The 20,235-nt window shown below is 35.0% G+C and overlaps 8 protein-coding genes across 8 annotated transcripts; 1 reads left to right on the top strand and 7 right to left on the bottom strand. All coding sequences in view use genetic code 12, as the record gives it.

Annotated features, from left to right (window-relative positions):
* Positions 1 to 960: 960 nt before the first annotated feature.
* Positions 961 to 1,188, bottom strand: PVL30_004442 (uncharacterized protein; the record flags this gene model as incomplete). The annotated part of the gene is made up of 1 exon (XM_001523087.2): positions 961 to 1,188. One exon carries the CDS (start codon positions 1,186 to 1,188, stop codon positions 961 to 963), a length of 228 nt encoding a protein of 75 aa, XP_001523137.2.
* Positions 1,189 to 2,072: 884 nt separating this feature from the next.
* PVL30_004441 (uncharacterized protein) lies at positions 2,073 to 2,380 on the top strand (the record flags this gene model as incomplete). Its single annotated transcript, XM_061119569.1, has 2 exons — positions 2,073 to 2,079; positions 2,184 to 2,380. The coding sequence occupies 2 exons, from the start codon at positions 2,073 to 2,075 to the stop codon at positions 2,378 to 2,380; spliced, it is 204 nt and encodes a 67-aa protein (XP_060975552.1).
* A 942-nt stretch (positions 2,381 to 3,322) lies between these two features.
* VPS62 (Vacuolar protein sorting-associated protein 62) lies at positions 3,323 to 5,308 on the bottom strand (the record flags this gene model as incomplete). Its single annotated transcript, XM_001523086.2, has 3 exons — positions 3,323 to 4,714; positions 5,189 to 5,196; positions 5,305 to 5,308. 3 exons carry the CDS (start codon positions 5,306 to 5,308, stop codon positions 3,323 to 3,325), a joined length of 1,404 nt encoding a protein of 467 aa, XP_001523136.2.
* Positions 5,309 to 5,905: 597 nt separating this feature from the next.
* On the bottom strand, positions 5,906 to 7,631 carry CBR1 (NADH-cytochrome b5 reductase; the record flags this gene model as incomplete). The annotated part of the gene is made up of 2 exons (XM_001523085.2): positions 5,906 to 6,721; positions 7,626 to 7,631. The coding sequence occupies 2 exons, from the start codon at positions 7,629 to 7,631 to the stop codon at positions 5,906 to 5,908; spliced, it is 822 nt and encodes a 273-aa protein (XP_001523135.2).
* Positions 7,632 to 9,492: 1,861 nt separating this feature from the next.
* On the bottom strand, positions 9,493 to 10,447 carry RPL22B (60S ribosomal protein L22B; the record flags this gene model as incomplete). Its single annotated transcript, XM_061119568.1, has 2 exons — positions 9,493 to 9,846; positions 10,436 to 10,447. 2 exons carry the CDS (start codon positions 10,445 to 10,447, stop codon positions 9,493 to 9,495), a joined length of 366 nt encoding a protein of 121 aa, XP_060975551.1.
* Positions 10,448 to 11,189: 742 nt separating this feature from the next.
* On the bottom strand, positions 11,190 to 13,290 carry BAR1 (aspartic proteinase yapsin-3; the record flags this gene model as incomplete). The annotated part of the gene is made up of 2 exons (XM_001523083.2): positions 11,190 to 12,493; positions 13,284 to 13,290. 2 exons carry the CDS (start codon positions 13,288 to 13,290, stop codon positions 11,190 to 11,192), a joined length of 1,311 nt encoding a protein of 436 aa, XP_001523133.2.
* A 1,846-nt stretch (positions 13,291 to 15,136) lies between these two features.
* On the bottom strand, positions 15,137 to 16,576 carry PVL30_004436 (uncharacterized protein; the record flags this gene model as incomplete). Its single annotated transcript, XM_001523082.1, has 1 exon — positions 15,137 to 16,576. The coding sequence occupies one exon, from the start codon at positions 16,574 to 16,576 to the stop codon at positions 15,137 to 15,139; it is 1,440 nt and encodes a 479-aa protein (XP_001523132.2).
* Positions 16,577 to 17,331: 755 nt separating this feature from the next.
* On the bottom strand, positions 17,332 to 19,677 carry PVL30_004435 (uncharacterized protein; the record flags this gene model as incomplete). The annotated part of the gene is made up of 1 exon (XM_001523081.1): positions 17,332 to 19,677. The coding sequence occupies one exon, from the start codon at positions 19,675 to 19,677 to the stop codon at positions 17,332 to 17,334; it is 2,346 nt and encodes a 781-aa protein (XP_001523131.2).
* Positions 19,678 to 20,235: the final 558 nt, after the last annotated feature.

Here is a 20,235-nt window from a genome sequence, read left to right as displayed (position 1 = left end):
GGGGAGAGAAGAAGAAGAAGAAGGAAAGATAGTGCGCAATTCTCGTCGGAATTACACAAAAGCAGTATACATAGGTAAAGAGTAGTGGAAGGTGAAAGGTTGAAGTTAGTGGAAATAAAGACAAAAAAGAAGAGAGAGAAGGAGAGAAGGAGAGAGAGATTACTTTCTAAAAGTCAAGAGAACAATAGATTAAGGATAAGAAGAATAAGGAGGACGAGGAGGAAGAAGGTAAAGAGTTTGAACACAGAAGAGCTAGTGTTGACCAAAATGGGTTTGCGGCTCAACAAGCTAGCAAGTGCAATTTCTAGTCAACGAACCAAGTAGCTAACTATCGCAAGTTTCACACTAATGATAACTTACATTTAGTTGTTAGTGTTTGAGACAAAGACTTTATACTATGCTAGTTAACCGTTGTTCCAAGCATTAATCTGGTCTTTACTCATTGCTCATTGCTCTTTTCTCTTTTCTCTTTGCTCCTACTTGTTTCCTCACCTTTTTATTCTTTTTTTCTTGTTTGTTTGGTTGGTTATTTGCCCTCGAGATTTCAACAACCTTCGACAAGATTGAAGAAAAGATTAATTTCTCCCCTTATCTATCCCTCCCTGGGCAAACTTGTAGTACAATTCTCATACAAAAAAAAAAAATAAAAAAAAAGAAGAGGATCAAAACAATAACACTTACAACTACGAGTTCTCTATGCTTTGTATCAAACTTATCACAACAAATCTAATCAAATTGTAATCAAATTGTAAACAAAACTTTCTCCTATTCTATTTTATTCTGTGTAATTCTAAAACTTTCTAGCTATATCAGGTTACACCCATTCATCCCATTTTTCCCAAAATAAAAAAAGAGCATGTTCTTCCCATCTGTCTAAGACACCTTCTGCTTTATTTTCTTTTTTCGATTTCTCCCAGTTCAACTAGGCATTTGCAAAATGTAGTATTGGTATCTTTATACTTATTGAGTGTGGACTTCCTTATCCTCTTCAACATTGGCAATTTCTGGGTGGTTTTTGGACAAACTATCGGCATGGACAGCAGGCAAAGCCACGGCAAAACCTTTGATCAAACTGAATTCATTGGTGATCTTTCCACCTGCTTCTTTGATTTGGTTCTTAATTGACTCAGCTTTGCTGTCGGAAGTGTCTTCTTTTAATGTAACGATGTATCCTTTCAAGTCTGACATTGTGGCGTATAATCTTCTTCTAAGTATTTTCTAGATTTTACTGTTAGTATTCTACTGGATAGTGGATATGAATTGAGAAAGAATAGTAAAAGTAAAGCATATGAGCTGTAACATACTGTTATTTGGTCAATTGACTCTGGTGGTAAGATTAAAAAACAAAAAGAAAAAGAAAAGGGGGGAGGCAAAAGAAAAACTGATAAAGAAATCTGTCAGTTAAAGTGTGGTTTTCTCGAATTTTTTTAAATAAAACAAATAAATCAAAAAATAGTAAAAATTAAAAAGGAGTCGATTAGCAAACAATATACATCAACATAAAAAAGGTGAAAATGGTGAAAACAGCAAAAAGGTAATATAACAAATAGAGTGGAGGAGATTAGAGTACTCGGTGTAATATTTAATTTGTTAATCTATTGCTATCTACACGCCATCCTCCATTCACTCAAAGTGAAACTGCGGCGGAATTAATAGTATGCACCATTTCTGTTAACTGTGGTGTTGTACTTTACTATATTTCACTCTATTTTTATATCTTCAAAAAGATAAAATTAAAATTAAAATTAAAATAAATAAAAAAAAGAACTTAGTTAGTGCCGCTGGATAATAGCACTAGAAACGCTACCTATCTCCGCCGACGGAATTATCATCAAACATACATAACACAAGCTTCTCAATAAAGTTCTCTCCAGCACACACATAGATTACAGTACAGATAGCAATCGAGTTCTTATACCCCAAACTCCTAGCTTTATCAACTTCTACCCAAGTTTTACATCAGGTTTTTCAACATATCACTTCACAACTACCAACCCTGCCTTTCCGCTCATTATATCCATCATCCAAAGTCTGTTTTAGTTACATATAACTTGCAATGCCTATAATATTCTATGAGAGGTACTATACGCCAATCGACAGACTTCTAAACAAGCTAAAACGTAAAGGATTCTGGCTATATACGGGTCTAGTGTGTTTCTCCCTATTCTACTTATTTTATGAAGTATCAAACCTACCAAGCTTACCACCACCACCACCTCCAACACAAGACCCAAAAAACCTCAAAAAGTCATTGAAAAGAGCACATACCCCCAAGGAACTCAGAAGTGATGATGATGGGAAGAAGAAAGTAAGGACCGAAGTTGTGGTTACAGAAACAGTTATTGCTGAAGCTGCTACTCCACTGAACACTATTAGTTAGGTATAACTTGAATTCCAGAAACTGAAAAAAATAAGAATATATGTGATGATACAATATTAAAAAAATGTACATCAATGGAGTGACTAGAAGGAGTACACCTAGAACTGAATTCTTCCCTCTCTTTCCCCAATAAATTAAAGAAGAAGAAAAATAATCATAATGAGCATTCGCTATGGTATTTGTAAATGCAAACTGCAAATAGATTGCCAGAGACGACCATCATGAAATCTAGGTTGACTTGTGATTAATAGCTGGATCGTGAAGTTTGTAAATATCTTTCAACAAACAAACACCGTCATAAAATCTAGATAATTATATATTTATATATATATTTATATATATATTTATATATATAATTATATATGTACAAAAGTACGCAACCTTCTGTCACGAATAACAAAAATATGATTCGAAATAATTACACTTTACAACCATTTATATGAGAATTACCACGAATCCCAAAAGCAAAAAAAGAAGAAATAGAAAAAGCTAAGGAAAGAGTCTAAAACACATGTTTCTTTTTCTAAATATCCAATTTTCATATATACCATTTGTCATCTTTACGTTAACTAAACGTGGATAAGAACATTGTAAACAAAGTAAACCAAGCAGGCGTATCTAAACATAATCCAGTGTGTATTTTCAAAAGAGAAAAAAAAAACTCTAAAAAATTTTATCACGAACTAAAACAAAATAAAATCAAACCAAAATTAAACCAAAATTAAATCAAACAACCATAATATAAACCCTTTTCTTTCTTTTCTTTCTTTACTTTTTTTTTTGTTTTTTTTATTCCTCTCTTCCTCTTTGTCCCCACGTATAATATTGTACATTAAATCGCTAATGGTAAAGGTGCAAAGCAGATTCATTTTCCTCCTTTTTTTTGTAATTTTTTATTTTTCGCAAAAATTAAAGACAAACAAGAAGAGGAAGTTGAAAGGTCTATCCATATAGGGTATCCACAAGGTAACAAAACCCACCACCCCATGTAACCTTTTGCAAGACTGATTTGACCCAGCCTGGCTTTGTTGTGACAAATAAATTGCCACAATTGTAACCTTCTGACTCAACACCAATGCCCCACTTGATATTTTGTCTCACTTTACAACCCTTCCAAAAATTCCACCATTTGGCACGCTCACAAGGAACAATCCTAACAAGATTCTTCATCAAAGGACCAGTGGGACCATCAATGTACTTGAATCCACCAATCAAGGAGTGGCTCTGTCTAGGATCATCCTTGGGTAATTGCTGATCACCCCAGTGTCCCTTAAACGCAAGCCAATTGCCATATTCCCATTCTCTTCCAACGTGTTTGGGGTTACTATTGGTTTTGGCTGGGAAAACATGCTTACCATCATATGTATATCCCAAGTAATTACGTTCGGGGTTCCATAATGGTCCACGATCAGTAAAATCCGAAAGTATATCATAAGGCAAGTCATGGGGGTGTTGTCCTACAGATGGATAGTTGGCATGCGTTCCTCTCGCACTAAATATAATAGGGTGTCGTTCATCCATCACCCATTTCTCCAAGTTTTTATAGTAAAATGCTCCACCACCGCCATGTGCACTCATCCATACAATAACTGGCTTGCCTTTGTAAAAACGCACCAAGGAATGTTCCCAATCGCCCACGTGGTTACCATATGGACCCTGTCCCATAACAAAGGGACCCAAATTAAACGAATAAAAATAAAACCAAAATGCATCAACCCAGCCATTACCCTTATCAACCACTATCAATATCGCGGGTGCATTCTTGATCTCGCCAGTGATCAAGTTGGGCTTGTTATGCACACCAGTAATCCAATCTGGATCAACATCGAAATCCTCATTTGAGGTCATGTACAAATGCTTAGAGTGTTTCAACTTGGCTAGTTTTTTCAATGTTAACGAATCCTCAGTCCCTGGTACTATAGTACCATTCTCAAAAGTAACGTGGAAATGTGTAGCATAATCGGCAATGTCATAAGGTAGATATCTCTCTTCACTATAAAGGTACACCAAGGGCGAGTAGTCCAATACATATTGCGGAACCTCGCCTGGTTCCAAAGTACGTTGCTTGCGTGTAGGTAGCGATATTATTGGTGGCAAGTCTTTAAACTCCTGTGGGTCTCGTAAGATACTGGCAATTTCGTCCTCGCGGTACTCGTCTTGGATTGTGTTGAGAATGTAATGGTCTGCGTCCTGGACATCAAAATAAGGTTTGCGAGGAGCGTTGAGTCTCTCTTCTTGCCGTTGCTGCTGCTGTTGCTGTTGATGAGCAAGAGTGGTGTAGGCAGCCAAGACGATGCTGATCAAAAGGTGTGGCAACATCGGCACGTGCGGAAACTACTAAATGCAATGGTAAAGATGTTAAGATGATTTAAAGCTAATTAGTTTTGCTGTTCAGTGACAATAAATATGGCCGTGAATATAGCTATAAATTTTTTATTTTGTTTTGATTAGCGATGTTGTTCGAATTTATATGTAGCTTGTATGTAATAAATAGAATTATACGAAGGTATGAGTGGTACGGGTAGTGGTAGTGGGAGTGAAAGTGGTGGCGGTGGTTATTGTGTTGCTGTTGTTGTTGTACTTTTTTTTTATTGATATGCTCTTTTTCCTTCTCTTCCTCTACTACTGCTGCTGCTACTGCTGTTGTTGTTGTTGTTGTTGCGGTTGCCGTTATTGTTGCCGTGGGGTTGGGTAAAAGATCGGAAAGAAACATTTTGTATCCTGATAACAGAGACTTTTTGTCTCACATATTACTATAGCTATTATACTAATAATTATTATATTTATTATTATTATTATTATTATTACTTCAATTACTATTACTATTAACATAATTATTCTTTTGTGCTCGCACCCTTTTTGCTATGTAGAATTTGAATTTTTTTGAGATCAGTACACGACTCTCGGCTTTTGAGTCGTCAAACTCATTTGTTTCGTTTAAACGACGAGTAATGGTGAACTACTGCAGTTTATTCCCGATGAACGGGTATATGCTGTATAATTTTTTTTTATTCATATAACAGTTTCCTCAATTGCAAAAGATTACTTTTTTGAAGGAAAAACACTTTAATGAAAGTCTTTACATCTGGTAATTTATAGCTACTAGTACCGTAATCCCTACTTTTTCCATCGATTGTAATAACAAGAAGAAAAAAGAAAAAGCTATAATATATCGTTTAATTTGTTATACACTGTAAATTGTGATTCTAAGTCTACTCATTTCTAACTTTAAATCTCAAACTGTTCTTATCTTCTTCTTCTTCTTCTTCTTCTTCTTCTTCTTCTTCTTCTTCTTCTTCTTCTTCTTCTTCTTCTTCTTCTTCTTCTTCTTCTTCTTCTTCTTCTTCTTCTTCTTCTTCTTCTTCTTCTTCTTCTTCTTCTTCTTCTTCTTCTTTTCCTCCTCCTTCTTCATTGTCGTCGTCGTCATCCTCGTCTTCTAACCGCCCTTCCTTTTTTTTTCTTTTCCATTCTCGATTACCCCCATCTCCATCTTTTATCTCTATAGATGTCCACTGCTACATCTCTTTAAAAAACAAAGACTTGGTCACCCAATTTACTTACTGGCTTAGCCTTGTCAAAGCCCAAACTGACTGCGGCTTTCTTCATTGCACTGATCATAGGTGGTGGGCCGCACAATAACAAGTTGGTGTCAGCACTTGGCTTTGGCAAGTGTTTGTCAATCAACTCAGGAGTGACAAACCCGGTCAGGTGTTGCCAGCCTTCTGGTGCCTCGTTTAATACATGGTGGATCTTCAATCTATCTGGATGTTCCTTAGCATACTGTTCCAATTCGTCTCTTAACAAGATATCATTCTCAGTGACATTGGCATACAACAAGTGAACTTTGGTCTTGTCTTCAGGGTTGTTCATAATAGCAGTAATGATTTGATACATTGGTGCAATACCAGTACCTCCAGCAATCAAACCCAATGATTTCTTCATGTTTGGAGTATAAGTAAAGAACCCTTTTGGACCTCTAATCTCGACGAAATCACCAACTTGCTTTTCAGCAACGTGTCTTGAAATGTTTCCATTTTCATATGTCTTGATCAACAAGTCGAAATGTCCCTGTTGGTCACCCAAAGAAATTGGCGTATATGAACGAACAACTTCCTTACCGTCAATAATGGTTCCAATAGAAATGTGTTGTCCAATAGGCAAGTTCAATGTATCAGTTGGGTTTGGCAAACCAAATCTGTAGATAGCAGAGTTATGGGATACTTGGGTCTTGGAAATCAAAGGAAATTTCTGGAACTTATCTGGAATCAAAGCTGGTGAACCCTTTTTGGATTTACTCGATGATGATGATGAGGAGGAGGTGGTGGAAGACTTAGCAGATTGCTTGAAAAAGTAGAGGGTGACGAATGAGATAATGATGGTTGCAACTGTTGCAAACACAACGAGTGGGTTGGTTTCTGTCTCTGCCATTGTCAGCTGTATATGTGTACTAGTGTGAAAAGCAAAAAGAAATTAATGAAATAAAAAAAATAGAAGAAGAGGAATAAGTGGTGGTGGTGGTGGTGGTGATAAAAGTAATGTGTAGGAAGAAAAAAAAAGCGAGATCTTAATTTTGTTGTGAAAAATATCGCGTAAAGAAGCTAGAGTCACCTATATATGTTTTGGTGAGCGCTGGAAAACACTGGTGATATTTTCCTTTGTTGGGAAAAAAAATGCGTGAGAAGTAGAAAGTTGGTGGGCTACCAAAGGAGGGCGAGAGAGAGAGAGGAGCGTGGAGAGAGGAGGAGGGAGGACGAGGAGGGAAAACGAGGGAGTTAGCGCGTAATTACGGCCAAAGTTGCATTCAGTATGGTTTCGTAACCATAGAGTGTAGTCAAACTATATTAAAACACAATCTCTGACTTTATTAAAGAAGAAATATAATCGATATTGGAGTACACACAAACCTTTAAAACTCCCTTAGTAAGAAGAGACAAAGGAAGAAAGACAAGCAAGAAACAAACAAAAAAACAAAAAAACAAAAAAAAGCGCAAGCGAAAGTGAATCAGAAACAATTGTCCTTATCTGGTTAAAAAAAAACAGAAAAACACGTTATGTCATACTATCGCATCGCACCACCTGAGTAGACCTCGTAAGATTTTGCTCTGGATGGGAAAATAATACGAACAACAAAAGAGGGAAAAAAAAATTAAAATAAAAAGAGACAAGATTGCAAGATTGCAAGAGTGGAAAATGAAAAATGGCAAAAGAAAAATCAGTGGAAAAACAAGGAGAAAAGAAATATCACGTGCATTTTTTTCATATACAATTGATTATATATTAATGCAAATACTCGACAACAATTCAAGGAAAGATCAATACCCCCTCCCCTTTCCTGTTTTGAATCGATCGATTTCTGTCATTATATCCTAGCACTATCTCGTCGCCTCACCAGCACTAACAACGAATCACCAATATAGTTCTTCTTGTAATACAGTGTGCGAATTATAAGGTCTAGAGATCATATTAATCATTTAGCCAACCAGACAATGATATTGAACTCGTCGTTCAAATCCAATGAGATCATTACTTTGTATAATTACGTTGTTCTATGTCTATATACATATGTCTATATACATACATCCATATTCATATATATATAATTATACATATATATGTGTGTGTGTGTGTGTCAAGCATCATCATGACAAGTTGGCTATACAGCTGTTGACCAAGGACCTTTTCATGACATTCACAGTGGAGTACTTGTGCTTCTCACTAAATGTGCTCGTATAGAAGTAATTATAAGCAACCCTGTAGATGACATATATAATGTTGACTTTGCTGATAGAAGCAACAACCAGCCCATCCAGCAAAATCCTCAAAGCCGTTAAAAATTTTTGTCCTCACCCCTCCCTCCCCTTTTTCTTATGACGCCTGTTACTTTTTATTTTTATTTGTTTGTTCATTTGTTTGTTTGTTTGTTTGTTTGTTTTCCTTTACTAATCTCTTTTGCTCACCTCTCCAAATTGATATTCTTGCCGAATTTAGCGTACAATTGACTCTTTAACTCTTCCAATTGCTCATCATACCCTTCGATCAAACTCTCAATGGCTTCAATCTTTTCTGTGATGGCTTCGTCATCTTTTTCGATCTTCTTCAAAGCCTTGCTTACTTTAAGAAAGACAAAAGCGTCTCCCACCTTATATTGAATCTGTTCATCTTCATCTAATAATTCCAATTCCATATTGAGGTCATCAAGATATTCCTTTTCAGTTTTTAGCTTTTCAAGCTGAGCCTGCTTCGAATCCTTCTTTGATATCAATGTCGAAAATTTATTAATCTTTTGCTGGTCCTCCCATTGCACTTCAGTAGCTGTGTTTCGTTGTCCTTCCGGCAATAACTCCATTGTGAGAATGATGAAAGAAACAGAATTTGAAAAAAATTGGAAACAGATTAAAAAAAAAAAGAATTTAAAAAGTATATGTACTAAATAATGGAGTGTGTAAAGAGGGTTTCACAAGAAATAGTTTGGAATCAAAATTTAAGAGAATTCACAAACTTGAAGCTTCTTACTACACGAAATTACAACGAAATCGAAACTTGTAGAGAATGCGAGAATGCGAGAATGCGAGCAGGATCTGCTAGAAACAAAAGAAAATCATAAATGATGCATATTATTTTTTCCTTACATAGAATATATAAGAAAAAGGTACATGGTAGCGTCCATCAAGAACAAAAATACTATTTATTTTACACTATTAATCAATCAAGTTTATACCCAATTTTTTTTACGTTAATCAATAATTTCATTCAACACACAATTCTACATTATCAACTTATGTTCAAAAGCAAATATTAATATTTATACAAACCTAAATAACCCAAGAACAAAAAAGACAAAAAAAATTGATAATAAAGATTGGAACCCAAAAGAAAAGAAATAAAGAATAATAGAAAACATGAGGAGTAAATGCAAGAGAATCACCGATCCAACAAATATACATCAAACACATCTTCATTAATCCATATATTTCCATCAACCTAATGGCTTTAGATCAACAGTCCTATTTTGAAAAAACAAAAGTGAATGAATGACAGCGAAATTCGCAAAAAACACTGAAATTTGTGAAATAATCAGCAACACTCAAGCATATTCTACACCATCATTAAATTTACTCTTCATCACCTTCTTCTTCATCTTCTTCAACGCTGTAGAATTGCAATCTGTATTGGTTTTGTTTAACAGCAACAAATCTGATCCAGTCTCTAATTTGGTTCTTCTTCAAGTATCTCTTTGTCAAGTACTTCAAGTATTTACCTGAGAATTTGGTGTTTGAAACAACAACAACCTTGTTTGAACCTTCAGCAGTGACTGAAATGTCATCACCCAAGTTACCAACAATGTTGTCAACCTTGATGTGTTCAACAAGGTACTTGATGTAACCTTCTTGGTCAAAGACACCGTTTTCAACTGGAGCTGAAGTGTCAACGGTGAACTTCTTAACTTGCTTGGATTTCTTAGTGGTCTAGGAAGAAGAAAAAAAAAATTTGTTAGCCTACCGCATTTCTTTCATAAAGTAAAAAAATGGTATATCCATTTTTTTTGAAAAAAAGAAAAAGATAAGGAATGAATGTTTTTCCAGTAATCGCAGATAACAGAACACACTCTTTCCCAATTAAAATCAAATAAAATAAAAAGAAAGAAGAAAAAGAGATAAAGAATCGGTACTACAAGTAGTACCATCATCCTCATCCTTTCTTCTATAACAGCAAAGCCTTTAAATTTTTTTTCCATTATTTGAAGTGATTGGGTTTATTCTTGTTTTTTTTGTTCAATTTGTTCAATTTGTTTGATTTGTTTTTTTTTATTTGGTTTGGGTTACTTAGGAAGATTTGTATTCTATTCAATATTTCCTCTTGAACTATTATGGGGTCCGAGTTCAGGTTGTGTAAACTTGAATCAAGTAGGGGAAATTATTTTTTTTAAGTTTCAGTTGGTTCAGATAATGTACATCTGATACTCACATCACTGGTTAAACAAACACTATATCATTCATCTTCTCCTATTCTAATCTAGTTCCTTTTCAATTGCTATTGAAAAAGATATATACATACGATTGGAGCCATTATGTACTGATTGTCAAGTTTGGTTGAGTGGAGTAAAAGGTGAGTAAAAGTTTAGTTGATGAATTTTTCAAGTGCGTGAGAATATATCTGAAATTCTTTATAGAGTGTAGAGTGAGGGTTATGGGAAAGGAAGAGTTGGTAGCGTAAAAAATTTGTTAAATGTTTTGTAAGTTCATTCACGCACGTGCGCGATCAAATAATTAGGGCTTGCGTATTGGCTGCAAATTCAAGATAGATGCGTATGTGGAACAAGAAAAGCATTAAGAGAAGTTTGTACTGATGAATGAGTATGGTTGCAATTCAAATGACAATAAAGAGTGCCAACGTATTTTTATTTTTCTTTTGGATTTGTCATTTCCACTAATGGAGTCTAGCTTGCATATACGATGTGTTGCAAGATGAATAATTGTAATAATAGTAATAATTGAAAGAAGAAACAAATGTAAAAAAAGAAAAGAATACAATACAAAAGTATACAAAAAAATAAACCTCGAAATGGATTGGTAGAATGTTGAATAAGAGTATACGTATTTGTTTCTCATTTTTTTTTCTTACTCCTACATCATTCAAACTTTATTTCCAATTTCTATATTGTAAAAAATGCATTTTCGTTAATAATAGCCAGTATTATTATCTATAGATGAAAACGAAGAAGAACATCAAAAGAAAATAGGTCAATCAAAGCAGTAAACCTAAATTTTTCCTTAATTTTTGTTTTCCTTTTGTTTATTTTTTTTTTCTTTTAGTATAAGAAAAATATATACATCGACAAGGGTACCATACTCATAATGTATGCATACATCACGCCATGTCCAGCATTATTACTGTTTCTTGCATTGTCCGTTTTCTCGCTAGTTTCATTCCCGTCTTGTGCTGATGATTGACTAGTAGTACTGGTGTCGCTATCTCCAGTATCTGATCGTGTTGCTTCACTTTCTTCGTCATTCTCGTCTTCGTCTTGATTTTCCTCATTCAATTTTGCAATACCAAAAGTATACTTGTCGTAATTGTAAACAGTATAGAAATGTTGTAAGATATCGGCGCCAAAAATGACTCCTCCGATTAGTGATTCATCCATTACTGCCAAGTAACATGTGTTTTCCACATTGTCAATTAAACTCAGAATCGGTATAGAGAATTGTGTCGAATTAACACTGAATGAGAAATTTAAATTGCTGCTAAAGTTTGTCCCGCAATCAAATTTATATGCTGATTCGTCGTCATTATACGTTCCATTCAAGGTTTTGCCAACCTCATCTATCCAGGATCGAGGCCATGTTGAGAATGTAGAGCCGGTATCGACTATAATCTCCTCTTGTTTGGATTGTATCAAGTTCTCATCGATTTTTATGCTGTGCACATGCACGCCAACATTTCCTTTTTGCATTGGTGTTATTGCCAAATTGCCATCATATTTTGCTTCATCAATATCGCCAAATTCGATAGATCCAACCTGGTTTTTGTGGTGAAATACTATGGAGTATTGCACTTGGTCGATATGGCCCTGTTCTTTGAGTAGACGAGGGAAATTGCTGTATTCTGTAGAGTAGCCTATGCCCAAGATCCCCACATCTATACTAGTGGCATTAACAACTCCAAACTTTAAGCCAGTGACAAATGTTTTGTTGTCTGTGCCTAAAGAGACATCGTCTTTACCCCATATCCCAGTAGCTACAGATCCATCGGCAAATCCTAGTTGGAAAACACCTTCATCATCATCATCATCATCATCATCTCCTTCTCCTTCGCCATTTCCTTTTTCTTCTCCTTTTAGTTGTTTAAATGTTTTTGAGTTTTTGTAGTTAAATGTGCCATTTGCCGTGCATGAGTAGTCCAGGTCCAAGTCATTGAATAAATCTGGAATATTGGGTGCGCCGTCAACGTGGTACTGCGCCACAGTGTAGCACTGTACGTCCAGTGCCATTACCCATAGATCCAGTGAGCCTGTGTCTATAGAAACAACTACTGTATCTGGCTCTTGATCTTCGTTTGAGCCAATGGATAATTTTGCCAAGTAGACATTCTTTTGGATGTATATGGGGTTGACTAGGTCATTTCGTTTTGTGTTGGGTGAGATGGAAGAATGGAGTATAGGAAATGAGTGTCGCAGAGGTCGATGTACTTTGAAATCAAGTGCAATACATGTGATGTAGTTTGCAAATATTAGTATTTGGAGTAGCAAGGAAACGAATGTTGGCATCAGAATAAAGGTATGAAATGCTTAGTCCTGTTGCAGCAAGAAATGAATAGAAAGATTTATAAAGAAGAAGCAGAATGTAAGGAAAAAAAGATAAAGAAAAGAAAAGGCTAGATATATAACGAAAGAAATTGGCTATAGAATAATTAATTCATTTTGGAAAAGTGCTTATTTGTATCTTTACTTATCGTCAGTTCTGGTCTCTCAATAGTTATGTATAAACTTGCGATATTTGTTGGCTGTTGTATGTTGTATGTTTGAATGGCAAAGTGCTGACTCAAATTTCACCCAATTTGGAGAGTAAATTATCTGCATGCAAAGAACAAAGCAAAATCTGTCGGTAGTGCTATCTCTCTCTCTTTCTCACTTTCTTTCCCTCTTTCTCTCTCTTTCTCAAAAAGAGCAGTGAGCGCAAGAAGTCTGGGCCCAATGGACAAAATCGATTTTACCATTTTTGTGATTGATTTTGGGTACTGGGTACTGGGCTCCCATGTGGGACAAGGTAAAAATAGAGGCAGGAGTAAAGCTTGAAAAAAAGTTCGAAAGTATGATATAGGAATGTTATAGCCTTTTTGCAATCCTTTACTAGTATATATTTACATATATCTATACCAACGATATATGATTAATTAAAAGTACTGATCATCTTCAACTGTTTGACTTAATATGTATCACGTGACGTATACTTTAAATGCTACCTACCAATCGAAACATAAAACAAAAGAAACAAAGGGGGGAAAAAAACAAATAAGATGTAGAGAGAGAAAGAGAAGAGAAAAAAGAAAAAGAAATATTTTGTATCTGCATTTTCTCTTCCAATATATGATCATCGATGACATCATAGACAGATGAAGAGGAAGAACAAAAAATGTTGTTGTTGTTGTTGTTGTTAATTATTATTTTCCTTTTTTTTTTTTTGTAACTCTGACTGTTCAGTGACAATACTCCATCGCCAAGGAGAAACAAAAAACTGTGCCTCCTTTTCCTAATGCTTGCTTAAATATACATATATGTATATATATGTATATATATGTATATATATGTATATATATATCATTATTCAACAACAACAACTTCACCAAAAGCCATGTAGATGAAACCTAAGACGTATATTAGGTTTCATTAGCCATGTTGAAATTACATCTCTCTCCTTCTTTCTCTCTCATTCTCTCTCGACTAAAAGACGTTGTTGTTGTTGTTGTTGTTCTTCTTCTTCTTCACTCTATTTATACTCTTGTGAGGATCTGCTTTATTTCATAAGCCTCTTTGTACTATACAAACCAAGCAAATCACTTTACTAACCTGACAAATGCCACCTTACTATCTCGTACTTTAAGATTGTCTCTCTCTCTCATTATCATTTCATTCATCATCATCATCATCTACAAATTACATATTTCAACACCTAATCAACAAAATAATTACAGAAAGAAATAAACGAATAAATAAAAAAAAGGAAAGAAGACACTTTATCTCAAAATAGTTTGCCCAAAGTGTTTAAGGGGTTTCATACAAAAGTTACTCAGTTTGACTAGAGCTTTCAAACTAAACAACATTTTATCCATATTGATCAATTTAGTTTAGACTGAAAGTTTAGAGACATTTGTCAAACAAGGCTAATTTTGCACCAATTACATGTTTATAAAAATGCGCTTATAATAATAGGATGTAGTGCCTTCTTGGGGTTTTTATTTCAGCCAGGAACTGTATAAACCAATATACCTAAACACTTATATACTCACACATAACTGTATATATACATATATATTCATATATATGAATATATATATATGTATATTAAGTCGACGCTTGGTTGAAGTTGAAGCTATATTCTATTGTCATGATGATCACTTACTATATACTGTTCAAGTGTTGACTAACATTTTTTATGTTCATTTGAAGCTACCATGTATATGTTATTTGTTAAAGTTTCCTTCCCCTTAAAGGCAGAGGGAACGAAACAAATTGGTTGCAAAAATTTCGTATCCTCAATCTACTGCACCAATTCGATTCCACTGATTCAATTGTAAACTTTTGTACATTTAATCCAAAAGAAGCAAAAAGAGAAAAAGAAGTGAAAGCTAAATGGTAATAAAAACTATTAGTCATTAGCTTTTCTATCTATATGTTTATTAGGAATAATGGACTTTCTTGTTGTCTTGATAGTTGTTTCTTGCAAAAAAAACTTTATATTGTTTATATCTTTTCTCCTCCAATTCATAGTGTCTTTATACATTATCTATAGTTTACTAATACAAGGACATATAGAGTTTGCTTGTTTTTAGTAAGTGTGTTTTTTGTTTGTTTAGTTGTTTGTTTGTTTGTTGAGAGTACTAAAAATTAACTAATCTTTTGAATCACACTATCAACTAGTGTCTTGGGAAAAAGAACATGAAAGAAGGAAAAAGGTTTTACATCTATGCTATCACAAGTGCCACTTCCATCACCTTTTTGGTTCTTTTTTCTTTTGTTTCTTTTCTTTTCTTTTCTTTTTACTCTTTGTCATAGTATTCATCACCTCTATATTCGTGGTAATACTTCTGCACCTGTTCCATCCTCATCAGAGTAAGCAATTGTTCATTAGCAAAGTTACACTTGGCCAGCTCATTCATTTCAAAATTATGCCAAAACTCATCAAACTGCATCTCATCTTGCTTCAAGATTTCTTCAATCTCTATGTCAAAGTTTCTATTCACTTTACATTTGAGAATTGACTTTACTGCATGTGAGCTTTTCCATTCTTCATTGTTATACAACGTGGATCTTTGTTCTTGTGGTAACAATACCAACTCATTGGGCAATGTTGTTAAAGAAGAACATGCGGAAGAACAAGAAGAATAACAAGGAAGAGGTGGTGGTGGTGGTATTAGATTAATTAGCGGAGGTATAGGAGGAGCAGGTTTAAGTTCAAGAGGTTGAGTGGACTCGGATTGCTGTTTTTCAGTATTTGGCTGCATCAAAGGGTGTTGATGTTGCATACACTCCTGCTTTGTCTCATTCTTTTCAAATTGACCACCGTGTAATCCTACTCTCAACTCTTGGGGTAACTTGGTACCTTCTTGAAACAGCCTATCCTCATCAAAAGCACAAACTTTGTTATCGACCAATAATGTGATAGTTCCACTCTCTTCAGCCTTCTTATTAGTCATTAAAGGTGATTTTTTTTTAATCAAACCCTTGAATTTGTCCATCAACGTCAACTCCTTCAAACTTTCAAAGACTGACTCAACTTCTGCGTCCAAAGAATCACTATTATTGCTGCAATTATGATTCATATTTGCCACTTTCATAACGTCATCATTCCCATTTTTTTCCATATCTTGCTCATCATTACCAATTACTTCAAATATATTATCTATTGGTACAGCAGAGTCCATATTCCACTTGTCAAACTCGTGCTCAAAATTACTCATGCACGATATTGGCGGTGACATGGGTGGTGGCCTCACTTCTTTTTTTCCCCAACTTTGATACGCTTCAAGAAAAAGCAAAGTTTGTTTCTCATTATATTCACTTTCTGTACCGTTGTTAAAGTCACTCTTGTTCTCTTTATGTTTATTTCTATTTCTTTTAATAACTTCTTTCTCATGTGTTAGTTCCATAAATTCATTCAGATTTTGGTCACTAGTATATATTGAGCTTAAAAGACTTTGGTGATTAAACGGCTGCTGTTGTGGCAAAGATGCAGCATACGAGTTATGCGAGTTAGTTGGAAATGAAAACTCTAATGATCTTTTTATAGATTTGGGAGATGATGATGATGATGATAAAGAAGAAGGAGAACTGGATTTAGGAGGTGGTAATGACTTTGTTGTTGTTCTTGTGGTTGTAGCTGAATCCTCGTAGAGTAAACTACGCAATGCATGATTCTCAATGCTTCTTCTGCCCTGTATTTCTTGATATTGAGATGGATACATTCTACTTTTATTCATGATATACTGATACCTCAATTCTGTTCAACAGAAAATTATATGGTCTAGCAAAATAAAAATACAATTTAGGGACATTCTAAAAATGGTTTATTATATATTAAAACATGAGTTGAAAATATAGAGAGAGAAAGAGAATGTGAAATCAAATACCCCTTTAGGTATTTTTGCAATGTCCCTCTCATTTATCTCTCTCCCAACCCCTTCCTTTCTCCTTCCCCCCCCCCCCCCCCCCCCCCCCCACCATTTTAATATTTTAAATTGAATTTTTGTTTTTTTGGGTATGCTTCATTAAGTTCCACCCATAACTAATCTCTAGATTTCAAACAGAACCAGACCCCAAGAATTAAACAACAAAAAAGAAAAGAGGAAAGAAAAGAATAAAATGGAAACAAAAAAATAAATACTCTTTTGTTATCAATAAGATCATATTTATAGTTTATCTATAGATTTTTTTTACCTCTTTGGTTTGTATAGCATAAATTATATTCATTTCTCTATATAGACGGTTTCTGTGTCTTTTCATTCATTCTTTCTTTCTTTCTTCTTCTTCTTCTTCTTCTTCTTCTTCTTCTTCTTCTTCTTCTTCTTCTTCTTCTTCTTCTTCTTCTTCTTCTTCTTCTTCTTCTTCTTCTTCTTCTTCTTCTTCTTCTTCTTCTTCTTCTTCTTCTTCTTCTTCTTCTTCTTCTTCTTCTTTTTCTTCTTCTTCTTCTCCTTCTCCTTCTTCATCATCATCGTTTGCCTACTCTTCTCGTTTCTTAGCTTTTTGTATCAAACTTTACAATTTGCTTAACTTCAATCGAGTCCAATGCCTTTGCTGCGCGTTCATAAAAGTCTTTGATGCCTCCATTAACTCGTTCGTGTTCAAATAAACTTTCCCGGATTGGTTGCGCCAACTTGACATTTTGCGCAACAAATCTCTTATACTCCTCGCTTGTGCTTCTTGTGGTATCATCGCCAATCTTACCCTCCTCCAAATCATTCACATTCTTGTGTTTTGTCGGATCAATCGAAAATAAATATTGCTTTTCTTGTTGGTGAAAGTGGGAATTTTGCAACATATGGTAATAATCAATCAAGACTTGATTTTTTCTGGTCATTGCACCATGGCCATCCGCACCCAGGACCTCGGCAAGTTGCCATACTTCTTCATCGGTGATATTACTCACAAGACGCTGAAATTTAATCTTGTTTAAACGTCCATTGTCTTTCATATAGTCATTAGCATCTAATATTTGTTGCAAATCAACAAATGGAATCCAATTCTGGACACGCGGCACAAAATACCAATTGTCATACTCCATCTTGGTTAACGCACCACGAGGATACTCATATTTCAAACGCTTGATAATGGCGTTGGGGATATAGCAAGGAACACCATTGAGCATACTTAGTTTTATGGGTGAAATATGATCGTGATGGTAAAAATGAACACGACGATCATTATACGTGATTTTCTCTTTTTGCAATACCGCCCCTTCATCAATATCATCTTGCAAATTCTGGTAGTATTGCAGAGGCGGTGTAGCAGCACTTGTCGAAATACCAGTAATATCAATGTATACTCCAGTTTCAATATCGATAAATCTTGCATCAATGTGATTACCACGCTTTGAAATCAATCGATTATGAACAAATGTGCCTACTTCAATCATGTATTTGCCAAAACCCTCGTGGACATCTTCAACAACAATGGTTTGGTTATACATTTCTCCAAGTTTTAACAAGTGAATAATGGGCATTTGGATATCAAGGTCATGGTCAAATGGGAAAATGCCACCGTTCCAATACCAACTAAGCAATGGTCCATGTGCTATCCAGCTGATTATATCGTACTTCGTAGTGAATTTAAACCAATTACGCAAAAGACGCTCCATGATTATTGCTGTACGATGCGTATCAACAAGTTTGCCATTGAAAAACCTCCAGTCATAATGCCAGCCATTATCATGGTTGCCATTGTTGAGACGCAACGTTGCTTCTTTAAAGTATCTGGTCTCGGGTTTGGTACCAGGTGATACATTGATCGAGGCCATCATCGAGTCCATATACGATTGTTGCAATTTGTCTAGTGACTGCGGGAGACTTTTGAGTTCCTTTACTTTTTGAGCAAGTACTCGGCGGTCATATTGGAATAATTCAGGAGACAACTCCATTACTGGTTGAGGATGGTACTCATAAGTTTTGACTTTATTCTTTTCTTGTGTCAATTGGTCAAATAACATCATCGGGTCAATCTCGCCTTGATAATAATCCAAGTGGTCTCTTATCCTACCTTTTTCGACATCAAGGACCAAGTCATCACCGTGGTCATTGAGAAATATCACTTTGTATGGCATTGGTTGGTGTGTCATTAAGTAGCTTTTGCCTTGTAAGTTTCGTATATATTCTGAAGAGGTGACAAAACTGTGTTGGAACTGGATGAAGCCAGGTAGTTGGTCAACGCTAGTAAAGCCCATTGCTTCAATTTCTTCCTGCGTCAAGTCCTTTGAATTGACACATCCAAATGGTTTGGCCAGTTCTTGTGCTAATTTTCTATGGCTTGGTCTAACAAAGTTTAGTTCGTTTATTATATCTGAGCATTTTAGTCTTGCTTCGTGTGGTTTCTCGAGTTGAGAGTTGAGATATGACAAGTCGACCCAGTCGATCCAGTTGAATGGAATTTTATTGGTGTTTTTGTTATTCAACAAGTATTGGAATACAACTCCCATGGTTAATCGGTCATCTTGATACATTGTATTTGAATTGAGTAGCTTGTTTAGTGCTGATTTCTTGTTTGTGTATGTTGATGTATGTTTTGCAGGCTGGTTAAACTCTGACTGGACTAGTTCATACAACTTTTCCGTATAGTTGAGACCATTTTGATGGGTATGTGAGTCATAAATAGGTATGAATTTGGTATTTGATAGCAGATCGGTGATGTTTGTTTTGGTTCTATATATGAGCAAGTACGTTACTAGATAGACACTGCTGATGATGCAAAACACTAGCGTTGTTCTGTAAATTTTCCATTTCTTGCTCAAAAAAGTTTGAGTTAGTGATGACGAGGAGTTTAATTTTGATCTAGATTTTGACCATAACTTATCCAGAAAGTTGTAAGTCATGACTTGTTTCTAAAAAAATAAAAAAAAAATGAAATAGATTCTATGAGGTATTGATAATGTGATGCAAAAGATTGTTTGTTAGTGTATCCGTTACTCAAGTAGTCTATTTTGGATTGGTGGTTAATGTGGCAGAGTATATCTAGACAGTGGCCCAATGCACAACAAAATTATCGTTGAAGTGACTTTATGTAGGTTTTAGCTTCGGTGGTAAATGACGTAATGCGAGGTGATAAGTGAACTGATCTGCGTGTGTGTGTGTGTGTGTGCCTCTCTCTCTTTTGGCTAAAGAGTGATTTGTATTATGAAAAGGGCTAGTGTAAAAGTGATGGATAATGGTGAGGTTTTAATGGAAATCAACTATACATGTATATATATATATATATAGGTGTGTGTGTGTAAATAGAGTACTTGTTGTTTTTCTTCTGTATTTGGTATTTGGTCATACTACCGATGTTTCTTAATTGGGTGTATATATATATATATATACATTGTACCCATATACATTCTCACATACATATATTTGCATAGGCTGGAAAATAATCTCGGGTGGATTATTAT

This window comes from Lodderomyces elongisporus, chromosome 5 (assembly GCF_030384665.1).
Source record: "Lodderomyces elongisporus chromosome 5, complete sequence".
In the NCBI taxonomy this organism is placed as follows: Eukaryota; Fungi; Ascomycota; class Pichiomycetes; order Serinales; family Debaryomycetaceae; genus Lodderomyces; species Lodderomyces elongisporus.
This window is presented reverse-complemented; position numbering and strand designations above follow the sequence as displayed.